We start from the raw sequence: 21052 nt of genomic DNA on the forward strand, positions 1-21052 counted from the left end.
TGAGTCCTTAAAGAGCTTACAGCCTTGGACAGGGGAAGGTAGACATGCAGCTCAGGTGAAAGTTCCACAGAGGGAAGGAGGACTTCTACCTGATCATGCAGAGGTCCGCAGCAGTGTAAGTCGTGCCTCAGACTCGCCCCAACCTGAGGCAGGGGAACTGGGACTTTCACACTCAGCACCATCAGTCTCACTGGTTAGTAATCGTCCCAGGGGGCACACATTCCCAGGCACTAGCTGCTCTCCCATTCTGGGAGCCAAGCTGGCTCCAGGAGCTCAAGGGCAGTTTTCTTGGAAAGACCTGCAGCAGCTGGCTGTTGGAAGGGAAAGCTGGGAGGCACATGAAGGAGGAAAATGGGTGAGGGGATTTGGTGGAAAACAGACGTTGTCCACCACAGTTTCACGAAGGTCATGACAGTAGTATCTGGAGTGTTCCCTAGGCAGAGGAAACAGCATGGGCCAAAGGTGTTAAATCACAAAAGGGCCTGGTGTGTTTTTCGGAGCATGATAATAAATTGTATCACTGGAGCAAGCATGTGTACCAAAGAGAAAGGTTAGGACCTTATTGTGAAGTGTTTTGCATGGTGAGTGAAGTTGTCTGTATTTTCTGGTGTGGAAGAAGTGGCCCATTAGACATTATTAAGTAGATGGGATGTGTGGCAATCAGATATATGTTGGAGGAAGACACCTCTGCTGGCAGCGAGGTGAGGTGGGGGGAGCGTGGATGCACAGGGAACAGGTAGGAGACTCTGCTAAGGAAAGCATAATCCAAGGTAGTAGTGACACCACTGAGACAAGAGACTTATTTTTAATCTCTTGTTGCTTTTTATTTTACGTTTCCTGAGGGTCAGGGTGTTAGGCTTCCCAGGTATTGTTTACGCTGTTCTATACATCTGGAACAGCATTTTTCCTCCTATTTATCACATCTTCTACTTTTCATTCTTTTTGTTTTTTCCTTGGAACTTTTTACTTTGACAATTCTCAGATCTAAGAAGAAGTTCAAAAATAGCAAAACATAAATCCATAATCCCTTTAACTAGAATCACCAACTTTTAACATGTTGCCACTTTTGTTTGCACTTTCTCATTTTTTTCTAAACAATTCTGGAAGTAAATTGTAGTCAGTATTCTTAAGTACTTCAGTATGCAACTTCTAAGAATTAGAACATTCTTCTACATAACCAGAACACCGTTATCACACCCCTCAGCGTGTTAACAATAATTCTGTAATGTCATCTAATAAACAGTCCATATTGAAATTTCCCTAGTTGTCCTTGTTAGTAGACTTTTTAAAGTAGGATAAACCGAATTGGGAAAGCAATTTGGGGGGAAGGATTTGAGGATAATGAACACTTTCTAACTTTGTAGTTATAACAGTGAAGCTAGGAGTATGTGGATGAGATTAACTCAGATTAGGAGTAGAGGAAAAAGAGAAGGTACTTTGGAATGAGTAGGATAGGGAAGTGTGTTCAGACATGCTGAATGGGAGTCTATGGGACATCCGTATAGTCACATCTAATGGGCAATTGAGAGTTTAGGTCTAGAGCTCAAGAAAAAGGTCAGGACTGGAGACAGAGACATGGGAGCCATCAACACATACACGGCAGCTGAAAGATGAGAGTGGGTGAGTTTACCAAGGCAAAGGGTGTGGAACAAGAAGAGGAAACAATGAATATTTGCCTTTGTAGACTTCTGGGAAACAGGAGAAACTTATTGGGTATTGTTTATAATGCAATTTCAATGTCATATGTACATTTTGGTTAAATTTTCTGTGATTATTTTAGGTGTTCTTCATTCCTATGTATTTTTCCTCCTAAATAGGATTCCTTTCCTATGATGTCCATCGAACGTGCAATCCGGTGGCTTTACCCATACACTGTTTTACTAGGACATGAAGGGAAGATGGCTGTGGAAGTTGTTTTAAAAGTGAGTATCCGATGGGGATATATGTATGTGTATAGCTGATTCACTTTGTTATAAAGCAGAAACCAACACACCATTGTAGAGCAATTAAACTCCAATAACAATGTTAAAAAAAAAAAAGTATGTGTCTGCTTCACTTTCTTTCCTTACCTTTCCCATTTTCTCTTCTTGTCCCTTCTTTTCCCTTCTTCTCATCTCTCTCTTACCCTTCTTTCCTACTTTTCTTTCTCCATCTTTCTTTCTTTCCCTTGTCTTCTCTTCTTTTCCACCTGTGGAGGCATTGTCATGTCAGTAATGGGGCGTAAACATTCCTTCTGCATTTATTAGTAGGCATTCTACACTAAGGAAGAGCTTTTTCTTCTCCTCCATGTATTAATTTATTAATTTATATCAATATGCACTTATGGATCCCTGTTTTATTCAGTGGGTTATAATTGATTACTATCGTCATTTATTTTGATGCTAAAATTATCCCAGGTTTTGGCCAGTGGGAGCCACTTCAAGCGGACCCTTGGCGAGAGAGAGTCATTGACTCACCCCAAATAATTCCTGTTTATGAAAGACTGTTTTTGTTTTTCTTACACAGTTTGGGTCAAGGTGTCTAGATTTCTAAGGAGTAGGTAGAATGTGAACACTAAGCTGTTGTGGTCTTGTGTGTAGGCCCTTCATTTTCTGGAGGCCAGAATTTGACATATGGAATGGTGTTAGTTTCTCCCTTATCCCAAAGAGTACACAGGGTCTTTGGGAGTACAGAAGTACTCTATGCAGCTGATAATAGTGAGAAGGGCTCAGGAGAGTGGAACAATAGATTCTAGTTACTTCCGTGGGATTTTATTTCATATATCAGCCAACCCAAGAAACAGTATTTTCATTGATTGGTGATGTCAATCATAATAATAACAAAATAAAACTAACAAAAAGCCGTTCCTCATAAATGCTAAAAAGTATAGTTAGGGGCAGAATCTAAAAGAAAAGCATAAAGAAGCAAGGGGAAAGTAATGGTCAATAAAGAGGCAAAGGAAAGTAGAAGAGACAGCAAAGAATAGAAGCAGGGCTAGGGACGGTGAAATAGCAGCCACTGATGAAAGGGAAGAAGGGGATTTGCTGTGTGTGTGAGAAGGGGTGAGGGAGAGGGAGGGGAAAAGGAGAAGGTGGAAGGGTGTTAGGGAGATGATGAAGAACCATTTGGAAATGGGGAAATTAATTCCTATGCTCAAGGAGTTAGGAAACTACCAGTCTGACTGTATAGTTCACTCTAAGATTCATTCCAGGCTCTGAAAAACAGAACTAGAACTCATCTTTGATTTAATTAACATCTGAGCTACTTTGGCATTGGTCATTGAAATAGAGTACTTAGTGTTTAAGAAAAGAGGCTGTGATTACAGATGAGCTCCCTAGATGCCCATCAGCACAAAGTCCACTGCCTTGGGAACAAGGGTACATAGGGTAGAAGAAATTGTCAGAGTTCTGATAAAATGAAGCAATGTAAAGTTTTGTGACACAACCAGGAGAAGGCATTCAGTGTCTAGATAAGTCCGTTATGAACAAAGGTCTTCATTTTTACTAAGAAAACACTTTGATGCGTTTCTGGTCTCTGATTTCAAAATTAGTCATACAAATTCTATAAAGTTATAGAATACCTTTAAAGAGTTGAGTTTTCCAAAGAAAGTAGTCAGTGCTGCTTCATTTTGTTTGGCCTTTATTTTGACCTTTATAATTAAGGGGAACATAGAGCACTGATTGAGGATCCATATTACAAACAGGAATTATTTCAAATCTGATTGTAGAGTTTTAAAAAGGAAAAAGGGGAATTTTGTTACTTATGTAAGAGAAGAAAAAGTGATTGTCTTTTCTTGCCTTAATTTTGTGAAGAATTATATATCTGTTTTACTCCTCAATTTCCTTTTTGATTAAGAGTCTTTAAATTTCCTATGCCAACACATGGTAACTCACCTTGCAACTTGAGTTCTTTTCCTATTTTAGTGTATTCTAGCCTACTATTTTTATTCTACTGAAATATTTTAGTTTGAATTATTTATAAGGACATAACCAGTACAGCAAGTGTGGTTCAAGGCATTAGTGTTCATTTCTGGAATATAAATGCTCTGACGTTAACCCTATATCAAGTTAAACTGACATTACTATGGCTGGAGTGAAAACATACCCTTTAAGCTCATATATATATTTTCTTAGAATTTAATGGGTCTAGGTTCTAAATTCCAGTGAATTTAATTACTTTGCTAAGGCTTCCTTTCCAAATTGAACCTCCTTGAAATACAGTGTACCCTTTTTTTTTTTTTTTTGGCATGAAATTATGGTGTCAATGATTGTTATTTGTCTACAGCATGGAAGCAATTCCTACCACATTGTGTGACACCATGAGAATTTGCATATATAAATTGTGCAAAGTATGAAACTTATGTTTTTTACGGTAGCACAAATAAACAATTTTTCTTAGGCTTGGAAAGAGTACTTGAGTACTTAAGACACAGCAATGAAAACATGATCTGGGCTGTTATGTTTACAGTGTTGAAGTTGAAAATAATTTTCTTCCCCAAAATATATTTTCTAGAGTTGAGTCATTCTGTTGAATAAGCAGTAATCTGTTCTTTCATTGAGTTTCAAGTCTTTCACTATAGTGATAATGTTCTAAAAGTATTGTAGGATTGGGGATAATAATTTCTGCCTGTTTAATACGAAAAATGAGTTAAGCTCTTCATAGTGAACATGCTGCTATTAGTAGGGCATAGGATTTAGTTAATTTTCAATTAGTATCCTCATTTTTCATATACTTATTTGTGTTCTCTGTGTGCATTTTTTATATAACGAGCTGGGATTAGGGGGTACAACCTAGTGTTAGAACATTGATCATTGGTCTACATGGAGAAAGAATCAATGGTCTGGGCCTTTTCAATCCAGTTGGACAAATATTGAGAACCTACACTGTAGAAGGCACTGTGCCAGATACTGTGGAAGATTGATTGTTATACTTTATTGTAATCAGTTAAACTAACCACACAAGCAATCAGCAGACTGGTGTCCAGGCAGCTATTAACTTCAGTTGATTTAAGAAATCAACTGATATAGGCCTTATTTTAATTTCCTTTAGCATGTTTTCAAGAGTCTCATCATCCTTTTCTAGGAAACTGGAACCTTCGATTATCAAGCATTGTAGGCTGCAAACTTCTACCAGATCAGAAACTCAGCGATTCCATTTCTTGGCATTTAGTAAATTTTAGGGACTATTTTCATATCACCTTAGTAATTAGCGTAAGTAGAATGAGTGGTATCTGTAAAAATAGGGGAAAAAATTCTCATTAATTTTTTTTTTTTTTTTTTTTTTGCGGTATGCGGGCCTCTCACTGTCGTGGCCTCTCCCGTTGCAGAGCACAGGCTCCGGACACGCAGGCTCAGCGGCCATGGCTCACGGGCCCAGCCGCTCCGCGGCATGTGGGATCTTCCCGGACCGGGGCACAAACCCGTGTCCCCTGCATCGGCAGGCGGACTTTCAACCACTGCGCCACAAGGGAAGCCCTCATTAATTTTTTTACCTTTATTTTTATAACATAGAGTGGGTTTCAGTTCTAATTAAGATGGAACCTTCCAGATATCCAACATTAATACTAAAATAAAAAGTAAATTACATGTCTTTCTGGTAATTTTACAGCGCTTTGAACTCCAAGATTCAAGAAGCTCTCTGCTTCCTGAAGAGGTTGTGAGAGTGGAGAAGATGACTGAAAACCATGTCTTCCAAGCTTCTGTGACCATCCGGATTGCAGAAAAAGAGGTGACCATTAAGGTAATGAATGAATCAAGGTTTGTACTTTCTAAGATGTGCCTTGTTCTGTCCATTTTTATGACCTAAATTGGGTTTATGATTCCCTTATAAGTATTCTTTGGTTCCATAGCATCACATCTATATACGTGTATCTGTATATCTATATATCCAGAGTCACGTATGTTTGTAAACTGGAAAAGTTCAGGAGAAACATAGGGATAGCTTTTCATCAAAAACCAAAGTCAGCCTCTGGGAAAATCAAATAAAGTGTTTATTAATGAAGGCATTTTGTGTTCTGAGTCCTTGGTAAGAAATAGTCATTGTTTTCAAACTTTTTTTTTTTTTTTTTTTTTTTTTTTGTGGTACGCGGGCCTCTCGCTTTTGTGGCCTCTCCCGTTGCGGAGCACAGGCTCCGGACGCGCAGGCTCAGCGGCCATGGCTCACGGGCCCAGCCGCTCCGCGGCATGTGGGATCTTCCCGGACTGGGGCATGAACCCGTGTCCCCTGCATAGGCAGGTGGACTCTCAACCACTGCGCCACCAGGGAAGGCCCTGTTTTCAAACATATTTTAACAACTAGGGAATGCTCCTTTCAAATAAAGTCTTTGTCAGCTACATGAAACAGTTAAAAGATGAGCTGTTGTAGTTGAACAGGTTTTAGAGGAGGGGAACGATATTTGCTCATAGAGCTCCAACTGCTTGCTCTGCCTCCCTTTTTCTAACCCTTCCCTTGAGGATCCTAAGAACCCTAAGATGTGATAGGAAGCTAACACTAGGAAACACAGCCTGAAAAATGCTGACAATTAGATTGTAAGTGAATGTAGGAAAGAATAAATGCTTGCCTTCTTATGTTATGACAGAGCAAGCATTCATGATAGGCTTTTTTGTTTGTTTGAACGTGATATTAGTAATACTTATCCAGGTCACTGTGTTTACTCAATCATCAAACGAAACATTGATTATGTCTACCATGAGCCAGGCTCTGTATTAAAATCCACTCAGTGCCTGCCGTGTACTAGTTACTGTATTTTTCTCTTCACATATATTATGCCATTTAAATCCCCCAATAACCCCAGAGATAACTTTTATTATCTCCATTTTATAGATTAGAAAACAGATGTGAAGAGGGTAATCAATTCACCCATGGTCACCAGCTACCAAATGGCACAGCTGGGCCTTCTAGACAGCACACTCCACACGGCACTCTTCTGTCTCCTTCAGATGAGTGACCTCACAGCTGATGGTCTAGGATAGAGGCAGATGAGTAAGAACTGCATTGGAATGGCTACGGAGATGTAGAGACGGAAGTAACACCAGGAGTCAGGAGAAGGAGTAGAGAAAGTTTCAGAGAGGAGATGGGGCTTGAGCTAAGTCTTATGACACAGGAGTTTTCCAGTGGCCCAGGAGTGGAAAGGTGATAGGACATTTCAGGCGGTTTGAACAGAATGTCCAGGGACATGAGATGTGAGCGAGCTTTCATTATTTGCTTCCCTTTGGTAATGGCTTTCTAACATCATTGCCTCCCGGCCCTTCAAGTTAGCCTTCTATGTTACCACCATTTGTTTTCTTAAAAACAAATCTGATCTTGTCACTTCCAAACTTGTAATTCTTTAGGGTTTGTCTTGCCTACAGTATGACCAAGTCCGGAGTCCCCAGCAGGGCATGGAAATCCAGGAGACTTTAATAAGGAAGAGATAGGAAATAAAAGGAAGTAGGTGTGAAGGACGGGAGATTTTAAGAACAGATGCTTCTGAGTGGCAAACTAAAATAAGAGTGGAAAAAGATTTGTGGACAGTTTAAAAATCAGGGGATCTTTGGTGATTTTGGAGGATCCCAGTAGACTGATTTTAAATTCTGTACTTATAACTGAAATTTGGGCAAAAACCTTCATTCTCAAGCAGTGACATTGTTATTATAAGTTATAAATAGTATGAAAATTACTTGATTCATATGAAAATGTCTGACAGCATAGGGTTTTAATTTTAGAGGGATGGTTGATTTGGAAGTTTGATGAAAACGATGATCAGATGTGTGAATGAGAAAATAATTGTTGCTCTATTGAAATATCAAAAACAGTATAGAATTGAATTGAGCAGGAAATTAGTAGGGGCTTTCAAATGGCAGTTGTATGCTTTCATTTAACTATTATTTTGAGAAAAACATGTGCATATTATATTTACCTCTCTTTATAGGTGCCAGCTGGAACCAGGCCATTAAGTCAACCTTGCACATCAGACCGTTTTATACAAACTTTAAGCCATAAACAGCTACTGGCTGAAATGATGCAGTCTCACATGGTTAAGGACATATGTTTAATTGGAGGAAAAGTAAGAACAGCAGCCTCACTACTAAGTTCTGTTTCCTGACTTTTGGTGGTTTTGACTTATCCCTTGAATGATTGTGTTTCCATTTGTAGGGTTGTGGAAAAACAGTCATCGCTAAGAACTTTGCAGATACCTTAGGATACAATATAGAACCTATCATGCTCTATCAGGTAAGAAATTCATTTTTAGCACTTGGACTATAAACATACTTTTGGACCGTCAGCAGAATTTGTGGGTATTCTTCCTTCAGTTGTACCTGTTAATTTTGAAGTAGATAAATAACTGAAACAGCTATCAAATTGGAGTGCAGCTATAATTATTTGGAATTTTTGAAAGTGTGTTCTAGGATATCTGATGTGCCCAACATACCAGGGTCTGTTTTTCAAGAGAGATCCATTTTACAAGCATGTGTACACACACACAGTACATTTAATAGTAATTTGGAAATCTAAACAGAATAGGTTTCAGCAGCAGTGGGAGATAATTAGGTATTCACCAAATAGATTATTATTTTTTTATTGTGGTAAAATGTACATAACATGAAATTTACCATTTTAACCATTTTTTTAATTTTATTTTTTTTCCTTTACTGAATATTTATTCTTAATTGAAGTATAGTTGTTTTACAATATTGTGTTAACTTCTCTACAGCAAAGTGATTCAGTTATATGTATATATACATTCTTTTTAAAATTCTTATCCATTATGGTTTATCTCAGGATATTGAATATAGTTCCCTGTGCTATACAGTAGGACCTTGTTGTTTATCCATTCTATCATTTTAATCATTTTTTTTTTTAGTGTACAACTCACTGGCATTAAGTACATTCACAATGTTGTGAAACCATCACCACTAGCTATTTCTAGAAAGCTTTATATTCCCAAATAGAAACTCTATAACCATTAAATAATAAATTCTCTGCCTCCCTCTAGACCCTGGTAACCTCTATGTGACTTTCTGTCCCTAGGAATTTGTCTATTCTAGGTACCTCATGTAATGGAATCATGTACTTTTTTTTTAAACATCTTTATTGGAGTATAATTGCTTTACAGTGGTGTGTTAGTTTCTGCTGTATAACAGAGTGAATCAGCTATACATATACATATATCCCCATATCTCCTCTCTCTTGCGTCTCCCTCCCACCCTCCCTATCCCACCCCTCTAGGTGGTCACAAGGAATCATACACTTTTTGTCCTTTTGTCTCTAGATTATTTTACTTAACATTATGTTTTCAAGGTTCATCCATGTTATAGCATATCTCACACGTTCATTCCTTTTTATGACTGAATAATATTTTTGTTTATCCATTCATATGTTGATGAACACTTGAGTTGTTTCTACCTTTTGGCTATTGTGAATAATGCTACTATGAACACTGGAGTACAAGTATCTGTTTGAGTCCCTGCTTTCATTTCTTTTAGGTTTATATGTTGGAGTGGTATTGCTGAATCATATTGTAATTCTACCTTTAACTCTTTGAGGAGCTGCTAAACTGTTTTCCATAGCAGCCACACCATTTTACATTCCCACTAGCAGTGCATGAGGGTTCCAGTTCCTCCACATCCTTGTCAACACTTGTGATTTCCTGTTTCCTTGTTTTGTTTTGTTTCTGTGTTCATTTTGCTTTGCTTTTTATAATAGCCATCCTAATGGGTGTGAAGTAGTGACTCGTGGTTTTGATTTGCATTTCCCTAGTGACCAATGATATTGAGCATCTTTTCATGTGCTTATTACCATTTATATATCTTATTTGGAGAAATACCTTTTCAAGTTCCTTGCCTATGTTTTAATTGCATTGTCTTCTTGTTGCTGAACTGTAAGAGTTCTTCATGTATTCTGCATATTAAGGCATTCTCAGATATATTATTTGCGAATGTTTTCTCCCATTCTGTGGGTTGTCTTCTCACTCTCTTTTTTTTCTTTTTAACATCTTTATTGGAGTATAATTGCTTTACAATGGTGTGTTAGTTTCTGCTTTATAACAAAGTGAATCATTTATACATATACATATGTTCCCATATCTCTTCCCTCTTGCGTCTCCCTCCCTCCCAACCTCCGTATCCCACCCCTCTAGGTGGTCACAAAGCACCGAGCTGATCTCCCTGTGCTATGCGGCTGCTTCCCACTAGCTATCTGTTTTACGTTTGGTAGTGTATATATGTCCATGCCACTCTCTCACTTTGTCACAGCTTATCCTTCCCCCTCCCCATATCCTCAAGTCCATTCTCTAGTAGGTCTGTGTCTTTATTCCCATCTTACCCCTAGGTTCTTCATGACCTTTTTTTTCTTCTTAGATTCCATATATATGTGTTAGCATACGGTATTTGTTTTTCTCTTTCTGACTTATTCACTCTGTATGACAGACTCCAGGTCCATCCACCTCACTACAAATAACTCAATTTCGTTTCTTTTTATGGCTGAGTAATATTCCATTGTATATATGGGCCACATCTTCTTTATCCATTCATCTGTTGATGGACACTTAGGTTGCTTCCATATCCTGGCTATTGTAAATAGAGCTGCAGTGAACATATTGGTACATGACTCTTTTTGAATTATGGTTTGCTCAGGGTATATGCCCTGCAGTGGGATTGCTGGGTTGTACGGTAGTTCTATTTTTAGTTTTTTAAGGAACCTCCATACTGTTCTCCATAGTGGCTGTATCAATTTACATTCCCACCAACAGTGCAAGAGTGTTCCCTTTTCTCCACACCCTCTCCAGCATTTATTGTTTCTAGATTTTTTGATGATGGCCATTCTGACTGGTGTGAGATGATATCTCATTGTAGTTTTGATTTGCATTTCTCTAATGATTAATGATGTTGAGCATTCTTTAACTCTCTTGATAGTATCCTTTGATGCACAAAATTTAATTTAATTTTGATGAAGTCTAATTTATCTTTTTGTTGCCTGTGTTTTTGGTGTTATATTCAATAAATCATTGCCAAGTCCAATGTCATGAATTTTCCCCTATGTTTTCTTCTAAGAGTTTTACAGTTTTAGGTCTTACATTTAGGTCTCTAACCCATTTTGATGTAATTTTTGTATATGATGTAAAGTAAGTGTCCAACTTCAATCTTTGCATTTGGATATCCAGTTTTCCCAGCACCATTTGTTGAAAAGACTGTCTTTTCTCCATAGGATGATCTTGGCAATCTTGTGAAAAATCAACTGACCATATATGTGATGGTTTGTGTCTGGGCTTTCTGTTCTACTCCATTGGTTTATATGTCTGTCCTTATGTCAGTATCACACTGTTTTAATTACCATAGGTTTATAGTAAGTTTTGAAATCAGAAAGTATGAGACCTCCAACTTTGTTTTCTTTTCCAGGATTGTGTTGGCTATTTAGGGTCCCTTGAGATACCAGATGAATCTTAGGATAGGTTTTTTTCTATTTATGAAAAAAAAAAAAAGTTGAGATTTTGATAGAAATTGCAATGAATCTATAGATCATTTTGGGTAGTATTGTCATCTTAATATTAAATCATCTATTCTGTAAACATAGATGAATTTCTGTTTGTTTATGTCTTTTAAAAATTTTTTCAGCAATGTTTTATAATTTTCAGTGTACAAGTCTCATCTCCTTGGTTAAACTTATTCTTAAGTATTTTTGAATGGATTATTCTGGTGGACGTACATGCTGAATATAGTATTATAAAAAAGCAAACTTACAGCTGGTGTTTTTACAGAGTGAAATTTTCGGTCATGTATTTTTTTGTAATGATATCTCTAAGACATTTTTATCCTGCTAATTTACTGATTTCTATGTATTCGTGTTTGGCTTGTTATGGTATCTTTTTACCTCTAGCAGACTCTGTTTCTTATTCTTGGAACAATTTTGGATAGTGGATGTGATATACTATTTACTTACATTTTAGGAAGCATTTTGTGTTTTTAGTTTATTCTTTTGTTTAACTTTTTAATTATTACTGACAATAAATATATTTATATTAAAATTGTTCTTATTTTTGAAAAATGACGTTTAAACCAGTTTCTTGCTGTGACTTTATCATAGAAAATTTTGTTAACAGCTCATATTTCAAATGATTCTGTTGAGAGTTTTTTCATGCTGCTTTAAGTTACTTTGTGCCTATGGGTTGAATTGGCCAGAGTTAGAAGCAGTTATAATCACATGGTACTGGTAACTTTTGGGCTATAAGCAGAAAAATCTATTGTAAAAGATATTTGAGAATTCTCCCTGAAATTAATTTTTTTTCTTTCTTCTGGGTAACTTAACTCATTCAAAGCACTAAGGTATCATTTAGTATTTTGAGTTACTTTGAAAAGAATTTTGGAAATGAAAGAGAAAGCATCCTGCCTTGGTATAAAACTGTGGAGGATTTATACCTCCTACTATTTTGTACAGTTTTTGTTATCATATTTCTAGAAATACAGGTAAAGGTAGTTATATAAAAAAATAGGAAAAGATAATTAAGATAATTAACTGATTAAAGACTTAAAAGATTCAAATATTTACTAAGAAATACTCCATGATTTTAAAAGATGAAATTTATGAAGAAGCATATGACCCAAGCTTATGAAATCATGAAGAATATAAATTAAGGTGAAGAGACTTAAACCAGTACTGATATCCTGAGTCTTCAGCAATAAACATGTAGGGGAAAGAAAATAAATTTCTACATTACACAGCAGGTGACAAGTCTTAGAACCCACTGAAAAAATACATATTTATATATGTTTTTCAAAAATATATTTTAAAGTGAGTCTTTATGAATTGATTCTAGGTCTACTGGATTTTTTAAGGGAAGTAAGGAAATTGGCAGGAGAGGGGAGTATATTTTTTGCTTAATTCATGGAAGATGCAGTGAAGAATACCCTGCCCTCTTAGAAAATCATCCTCTTGGTGATGGTTAGCTCAATATGCTAGTTCATCAGTCTATACCTTTCCATAGCTCAGGTTAGAAGTGATCTGAGGATGGCATTTTATCATCTCACCAACCTGTTAACCATCAACTTTCTAGTTTTCCAATGAAAATACTTTTCTACCAAATAATGGAGAGAAAAAAAATTCCAAATCATCAATATATTTTTAAAGCAAGTTAAAGTTAATTATAAATATATCATATTCCACTTATAAGTCTAGGATAAATACAAGCATAACTTTTCCAGCTGCCATTGCTTTGAAATCATATGGAGAAGACCTTTTGAGGATAATATTTCTTTTCTCTTTGACTCCACCCCCATTTATAGTAATAGTATTTCTAAAGTTGTACACATTATTATTTTTTACATTAAAATAAAAACTCCCGGGGCTTCCCTGGTGGCGCAGTGGTTGAAACTCTGCCTGCCGATGCAGGGGACACAGGTTCGTGCCCCGGTCCGGGAAGATCCCACATGCCGTGGAGCAGCTGGGCCCATGAGCCATGGCCGCTGAGCCTGCGCGTCCGGAGCCTGTGCTCCGCAACGGGAGAGGCCACAACAGTGAGAGGCCTGTGTACCGCAAAACATAAATAAATAATAAAAACTCCCATTCTAATGAAAGCTGGAAATAATTTATGCCTCATCAATTTTTTCCAGACAGTACTCTTTCTGTATCAGATTTCTGTAGTCAATTTATGGTGATTCTTACACTGTAGTGATAAATTATCCTATGAGCATATACTTGAACTGTGAAGATTGCAGTCACCGCAACCTGCTATCCATTAAAAGAACCAAACAAGAGAGTATGTATATATCTATCAATTAAGCTCTCTCATCTCCACTGAAAAACTACCGAAAGTATCCTGCCATTGAGAATGTTATCTTTATGTATGAAAGAATTAGTTTAATAGGTTGAGAACAGATTTTCTTATATATTTTTGGAGAGTGACAATAAGTTCACAAAAATATTATTTTATTTTAATGTATTTTTTTAACTTTCCTGTTGTTTGTTGATTGATAAATAAACAAAGGTAGGAAAATTATACTATTCAATTTGATGGCAGACCATTCTATTACCTGATACTCTTCTGAGATATGAAGTCAGTCTCTTCTAATTTCTGCCACAGGATAAGGTCATTTAGTCATATCTTATTAATCTTCTATCTGACAAACATGGGTGATGATATTCAAAAGGCACACAAGTTTTGCCATAAGAATAGTTTGCCCATCCTCAGCATACACACTATCTACCTTATAGATGTCCTTCAAGGATTGGGAAAACTGGTACAGAGATAAGGAAAGTAATCACATATTCTGAAAACCCCTTTTCCAATTTTGCTTTTCTGCTCATTAATCTTTAGAGAAATGTCTGGGAGAAAAAAATGGTTTCTGAAGTATAGACTTCAGAAAGGGATAGAGAAGTGTAATAATGGAAACATGTTCTGTAGGTGAGTTTGTTTCTTTCTCTCTCCATATGGCTTCTTTCCAGGAACTGGATCAAAGCATATATTAGGCATTTTATTGACATTTGCAGGTTTTGTAAGCTGTTGATTAGTTGGTTTTTATGATAGAAACCAAGCTGCTGAGATTAATTTGACTCTTTTTGCTTATAATTTCATATTTATTAGTAACGTTCATCTGTTTCTTTGGGACAGAGGAACTAATTTAATAGGATTAAAGATTAGATTTTGGTTTTATAATAATATAGCCCATATTAACAAAAAATTTCCAGAAGTTTGACCCAACATAGAGAATTTAGTGGGAATAAGTAACTCAACATCTGTTTTCCTAGAAGATGTAGAGATTTTCCTGTTACTTGTACATGTATAAAGCTACACTTAATATGTGGGTTTTGCCTTATTTTTAGACTTGACTATTTTTAGAACTGGGTTTCATATGAAGGAAAAGAAAAACAGAGCCTTTACACAGATTTGTGGCAGTACATAAAATAAGTTTTATAATAGGTTATAAAAATCTTAAATCATTTGGCTCAAGTGTTAGGTCAGATTCTTTTAACTGGTTATTCTTTTTTTAGTGTTGAAGTCAGTGATTTCATAGTATTGAAGACATACAGGTTACTATTCTTCTCTTTCACAACCAGATAAGGGCATATTTCCAGATTTCTTTCCACACCATCGTAAACAGCACCAGATCTGAGATCTCGTTTTTCTGTTTAAGTACTACTTGGATTAAAAGCCGAGTCAACTCCAATCAAAAATTTAGGTCAAATAAGTTTAAGAGACTTATAATGAACATAATCACTGTCTAAAACACGTTGAAGTCTTAGGATCATTTTTGACCCCTTAGCTAAGTTTTTCTTCCTATAGCTAAACTCAAACCAAATCCTTTTCTTCATCTTCCATCTAATCTACAATTCCTCCTTCTTCCCGTGTATCCTAATACAGTGGAAATATCTTGACCTTTTAACCTTTTATTCTCTCTCATTTGCTTTCACTGACCTATGTCTTGGACTTCTTTTTTTTTTTTTTTTTTTTTGCGGTACACGGGCCTCTCACTGTTGTGGCCTCTCCCGTTGCGGAGCACAGGCTTTGGACGCGCAGGCTCAGCGGCCATGGCTCACGGGCCCAGCCGCTCCGCGGCATGTGGGATCTTCCCAGACTGGGGCACGAACCCGTGTCCCCTGCATTGGCAGGCGGACTCTCAACCACTGTGCCACCAGGGAAGCCCTGTCTTGGACTTTTTTACTTGCTTCTTGACTTTGTCTTGAATTTGCACTTTTTTCATGAAGATTTCAAGAGTCTGTATACATTTAAGTGGTTTATATTCAACCTCAGAGACTAACTTTCTGTATGATTCTGTAGATCATTTTGTTTTCTTGATTTATTTTGCTGTAATCTGTCATCCTTTCTGTCTTCTTAGTATTTTTTCTTTTTCCCACGAAGAATAACCTTCATAAGGCTCTCTAGGAATTTACTTGCCTCAATTCCTTCAAATTTCTTTTATTATAAAATTTATTTTTAAAAAATGTATGTCATCATGCAAGTTCTACATCCTCTGAATTTTGAAATAGAAATTATAAACGAAGAGTAGTTGTCTTTTCATAGAGCTCTTCCTCATTCTTTTTCTTTTTTAGTTGCATATTATTCCATCATGTGGTTATACCAGAGTTTATTCAACCAGTCTCCTATATATGGACAATTGGATTGTTTCCAATATTTTGTAATTACAAACTAAGTTGCAGTGAATAACCTTTGCATATGTATTTTCACATTGTTAGAAGTATATCTTCAGGATTAATTCCTAGAAGTGGAATTGTTAGGTCAATAGATAAATATATGTGTAGTTTTGTTAGGTATTGCCAAATTTTCCTCTGTAAGGATTATACCATTTTGCATTCCCACCAACAATGCCAACAGAGAGGGCCACCAAGCTCTTTAATGTTTGCCAATTTGATAGTTAGAAATGGTATCTAAGGAGTAGTTTTGTTTGTTTGTTTTTTGTTTTTATTTATTTATTTATGGCTGTGTTGGGTCTTCGTTTCTGTGCGAGGGCTTTCTCTAGTTGTGGCAAGCGGGGGCCACTCTTCATTGCGGTGCGCGGGCCTGTCATTGTCGCGGCCTCTCTTGTTGCGGAGCACAAGCTCCAGATGCGCAGGCTCAGTAGTTGTGGCTCACGGGCCTAGTTGCTCCGCGGCATGTGGGATCTTCCCAGACCAGGGCTCGAACCCATGTCCCCTGCATTGGCAGGCAGATTCTCAACCACTGCGCCACCAGGGAAGCCCCTAAGTAGTTTTAATTTGCATTTCTTATATTAGGAGAGAAATTGAAAATCTTTCCTATTTTTAAGGGCCATTATTATGGTCCTTAGTAAATTATCTGTTCATTTCTTTTGCCCATTTTTCTGCTAAGTTTTTGGTCTTCTTTCCTCTCAATATTTAAGTTTCTAATATTAGGCATATTTGCTTTTTATCTGTGATATATGCTGCTTAAAGTTTGCTCTCAGTTTGTCAGTTATACTTTGATTTTCTTTATGAATAAATTAGTTTTTGCCTTGTAAATTAAAAAAATTTGTAGTTAAATGTATTAATATTTTATTTTATTGCATTTAGATTTTGAGTCATGGCTAGAAAGCCTTTCCCTATACCCAGGTTAGGGAGGAATTCACTCATGCCTTTTTCAGCTTCTACTTTGACCTCTGTCCAGTTCTTGCACATAACCCCTTATATTTTAGAACCAGCAGCGGAGAACTGGGTCTTGCTCAAGCTGCCATCTCTCTTTCTGACCACAGCTGAGAAACATCCTCCAACCTTAAGGACTCAAATTATAAGATTGGGCCCACACGGGTAATCCAGAATAATCTCCCCATCTCAAGGTCATTAACTTAACCACGTCTGCAGAGTTCCTTTTGCCATGTTAGGTAACATATTCACAGGTTCTGGAGATTAGGATATGGATATCTTTGTGGAGGGTATTCTTCTGCCTACTACACTGACCATTCTGGAAGACCACACCACTGAGAACATTGCCACTGATGGTATTTGAGTTACAAATGTAGCACACCTCTTTCAGTGTATAGTTTTCATGTGCATAGTGATTCTACGTGTAGCTGCAAGCATCCAACTTCATGATATTTTATGGTGTAGCTGTGCCCATACATTTGTTGAAGTGTGTATTACTTTTTAACAAGTTATTTTCCCCATAATAAAATGTAGGCATTATCCTGAATTTTTATTTGAAGTTATGTGTATAGGTATATTATATTACCTATGGAGTTTTTCAAGGCTATAAAGCAAAAATTACAAAATATTGTTTATAAAATGGGGGTGTTTATAAAACAGGGTTGGGTCTAACAGGATTGAGAATGCAGCAAGTTAGACCACAGCATAGGGCTTGGCATAAGGAAGATACTCAGTTGAATATGCACCATCCTGGAGGCTTGGGAAATCTTAAACTATTTTAAGTAGAACGACTTTTGTTTTTAAGTATGTAAGGGATAGATGTGATTATTCAAACATTGTTGTCATTCTCCCCATCAAACACATTTAAGAGCTTTTCCATTTATAGCGTTCTCTAATGCAGAAAAGCAATAGAATTATTTAGATCAATTTCTGATTTTTGAGAACTAATTAGTTCTTACAGGATAAGGCAGGAGGCTGTTTTGAGACAAATTCGTTTCAGTTTTAGAATTACAATCTTCTGTGTATTTCCTGTTTTTCAAACATAAAATTTTGTGACAATTTAATAATAGCTTTTTGCAGCCTCTTTGAAGTGATTCAAGTTATTTACTAAAATTTATAATTACTCTAAAATAGGCCAGTAAAGTGGTATTTCCTGGCTTTCAGAATTAAGGATGAGAAAGGTTAAGTGCCAGAGTTTATACCTCAAACAAAGCTTCTACAGCAGGTCCTAGCTTATTAATTTTCAAGTCATTTTCTTGCCTACTAGACTGTACATCTTTAAAAACAGTAAGTAACAGACAATGAGGCTCACTCTGAGATGAGAGGAAACTGGGTCGAGGCCCTAAAAGTATCATCTGTTTTTATTTGGAATGCTTTCCTTCACATTAGCTTGATTTGCTTTAGAATGCTAGGGTTCTTGTTACATCACAGTTTGTTTTTCAGTATTGGTCTGTTTTTCTACTTGCCAGCTTTTCAAAAACAACATAATAGAAAGGAGGAATGGAGGAGTTTGCAAAAATCAATGGTTGTTTTCAACTGATAGAAGTCCATCTCAACAGTGTATTATTTTTATAATTGAAACTTTGTGAAACGTTATCTTAGGCTCTTGTTTTGATGGAGAAATCATCTCAAAAGCTGAGTGTAATGACAGTTGTAGTATTTTATGTTAAGCTTGCAATTAGAACTACTTGGAGTGTTTATATGATAGGACATAGTACAAAGTTATGTATTGAAAAGGTAGGTTATTTGCTGGTTCAACTTGATAACTTATTAAACTTATATATTCTAAAAACGCAAAGTGTATCGTAAAGTTTAACTGTGCAATGTATGTTATTAAGGTTCATCTTGTATTTGCATAAATTTGCCATTTAAAAGACAGTAAGTTTTATGTTTGCTTTTTAAAAAAATGTATCCAAACATGATATTGAAATCTTTTATAACTTTGCAAATATGTACTAGACTCCTTATTTAATTGAAACAGTGTACATTTTAAGTAACGGACAACATCTTTTGTGTTATGTTAACAAGTTAAGTTATCATGAAGTATTTATTAGATTTATAAAAGCACACCAGGAGGCCTTTGGGCATGTGTATAAAAATAAACATTACAGTAAGACCAAATCCATTCGCTCAAGGAAGAAAACAAAAGTAACCAAGGAATCCTACCAAATAAGGAATTCCAGCCTGAAAGGTATTTCATTTACCATCCTTGGCGATCCAGAAACATAGGATCCATAAACTTGAAGAGGGAAAGAATTTCAAATTTGAGGATTCTCTGTAGAATAGCTCCAGACTTAAGGACACTGTGTGATGAAGTCGAAGTACTGTTGTTGAGAACAAATTGTTATGCTTGACCATCTCCATTAGTTAGGACTTTTGTTTTAAATGTACTTTACAGTAATTTTGATTGGGGGTCTTAGGGCAATCTTTTAAGCGTCTTCAGGAACTTATAGTCACCAGCGATCACTGTAAGAGTAAGGATTTGCTAAAGGTTAGTGAGATTAATGATGAAGTTCTGTATTTATATTCTTATGAGGAACATGTCAAGAAAGAAAAGAAAGAGGATATAACTTTGATTTGATTTATTTAATTAATTAATTAATTTATTTATTTTTGGCTGCGTTGGGTCTTCGTTGCTGTGTGCGGGCTTTCCCCAGTTGTGGCGAGCAGGGCCTCCTCTTCCTTGCTGTGCGCAGGCTTCTCATTGCGGTGACCTCTCTTGTTGCTGAGCATGGGCTCTAGGCGCGTGGGCTTCAGTAGTCGTGGCATGTGGGCTCCGTAGTTGTGGCTCACGGTCTCTAGAGTGCAGGCTCAGTAGCTGTGGTGCACGGGCTTAGCTGCTCCATGGCATGTGGGATCTTTCTGGACCAGGGTTCCTGTGTCCCCTGCATTGGCAGGTGGATTCCTAATCGCTGAGCCACCAGGGAGGCCCCATAACTTTGATTTGATTTTGACTTTCACAAATTTCTGTAAGTACAGTATGTTTTATAAATATGTTTTATTCTTGGAAATGAAAAGTAAATATGTACTTCTCAGCTGTGTCATCTAGTTGCCTTTTATGATTTCTAAGTGCTTTGTTTTTCTATTCTTCCCCTATTAAAAAAAACCCCAATTACTCAGGATCCAGCCCATTTTCTGAATATATTCAATTTTATTGCTGATTTACAAACCAGTCTCATAGAAACAGGGCTTTCTGAGGTGTTTGAACTGAAAACCATTTGGCAGAACCAGAGAGATAGTCAAAAAGAACAGCAAAGGGAAAGGCATTAGCAGGCAGAGTTCAACTAGTGCCTCTGGGAACTGAGTTGAAGTAGCTTGGGGTTTAAGCTAGTAAAAGCTGTGAAAATCCTGATTTTACAGTCTATTGACTACTGTTGAGAAATTAACAACCTGAAGAGGGACCTTGGCCAGCCCAGCTCCTGGGATGCTTCGTGTTCATTTCCTGTGGTTCCCTGAAGCTCTCCCAGATTCAGGTAGCTGCTGGCTGACAGCCTCTATGCAGGTGAGGAGTGGTGCCCATTATGCCCTCACATAGGTGGGAAGATGGACAGGGTGGGAGGGTTGCCCTGCTACCTTCAGCAGTCTGTTTCTTTAACCTTAGCAAACGTTTTTCAGTGCTGCTTCAAGCAGGAGACTCCACGTTTATCCTCAATGATGCTCCCTAAATCCATTAACTCCTCCTTATCTCCCACATAGGGAAAGGCGTTTGCTGCACAGTATCTCCCATGGGGGAGCGATTCAGAGAGAACAGCTTTAGTTTTTTGAGGAAGGTTCCAAAAGGGACACATTAAGCCAATAGAAAGCGTTGTCGAGTATTGCAGCCATGGCACACTTCTTAGCTTTCTCCCCATCCGCCATACCCACCCCACAGCCAATTGTTAGTCTAACATCATTTGCCTTTTGTAGGATCCGCTATAGCTATGGACATCTCCAGTAGCTCTAACCCACCAACCCTGGACCCATTTTTGAGAATTTGCTGGAAAACGCATTTGGCATATGAAATTTTACT

General features: G+C 37.1%; 1 protein-coding gene across 1 annotated transcript in view; it reads left to right on the forward strand.

The window, feature by feature from the left end:
* VWA8 (von Willebrand factor A domain containing 8) overlaps positions 1-21052 on the forward strand; it is a 370368-nt gene that overhangs the window by 74726 nt on the left and 274590 nt on the right. Inside the window, exons 9-12 of the mRNA XM_082859564.1 lie at positions 1818-1922; positions 5587-5718; positions 7889-8023; positions 8113-8190. Of these exons, the coding sequence (XP_082715690.1) occupies positions 1818-1922; positions 5587-5718; positions 7889-8023; positions 8113-8190 (450 nt within the window). The remainder of the gene's footprint in view (positions 1-1817; positions 1923-5586; positions 5719-7888; positions 8024-8112; positions 8191-21052) is intronic.

The sequence above is a fragment of the Leucopleurus acutus genome (genome assembly GCF_964270905.1).
Source record: "Leucopleurus acutus genome assembly, chromosome: 18".
NCBI classification, from domain to species: domain Eukaryota; kingdom Metazoa; phylum Chordata; class Mammalia; order Artiodactyla; family Delphinidae; genus Leucopleurus; species Leucopleurus acutus.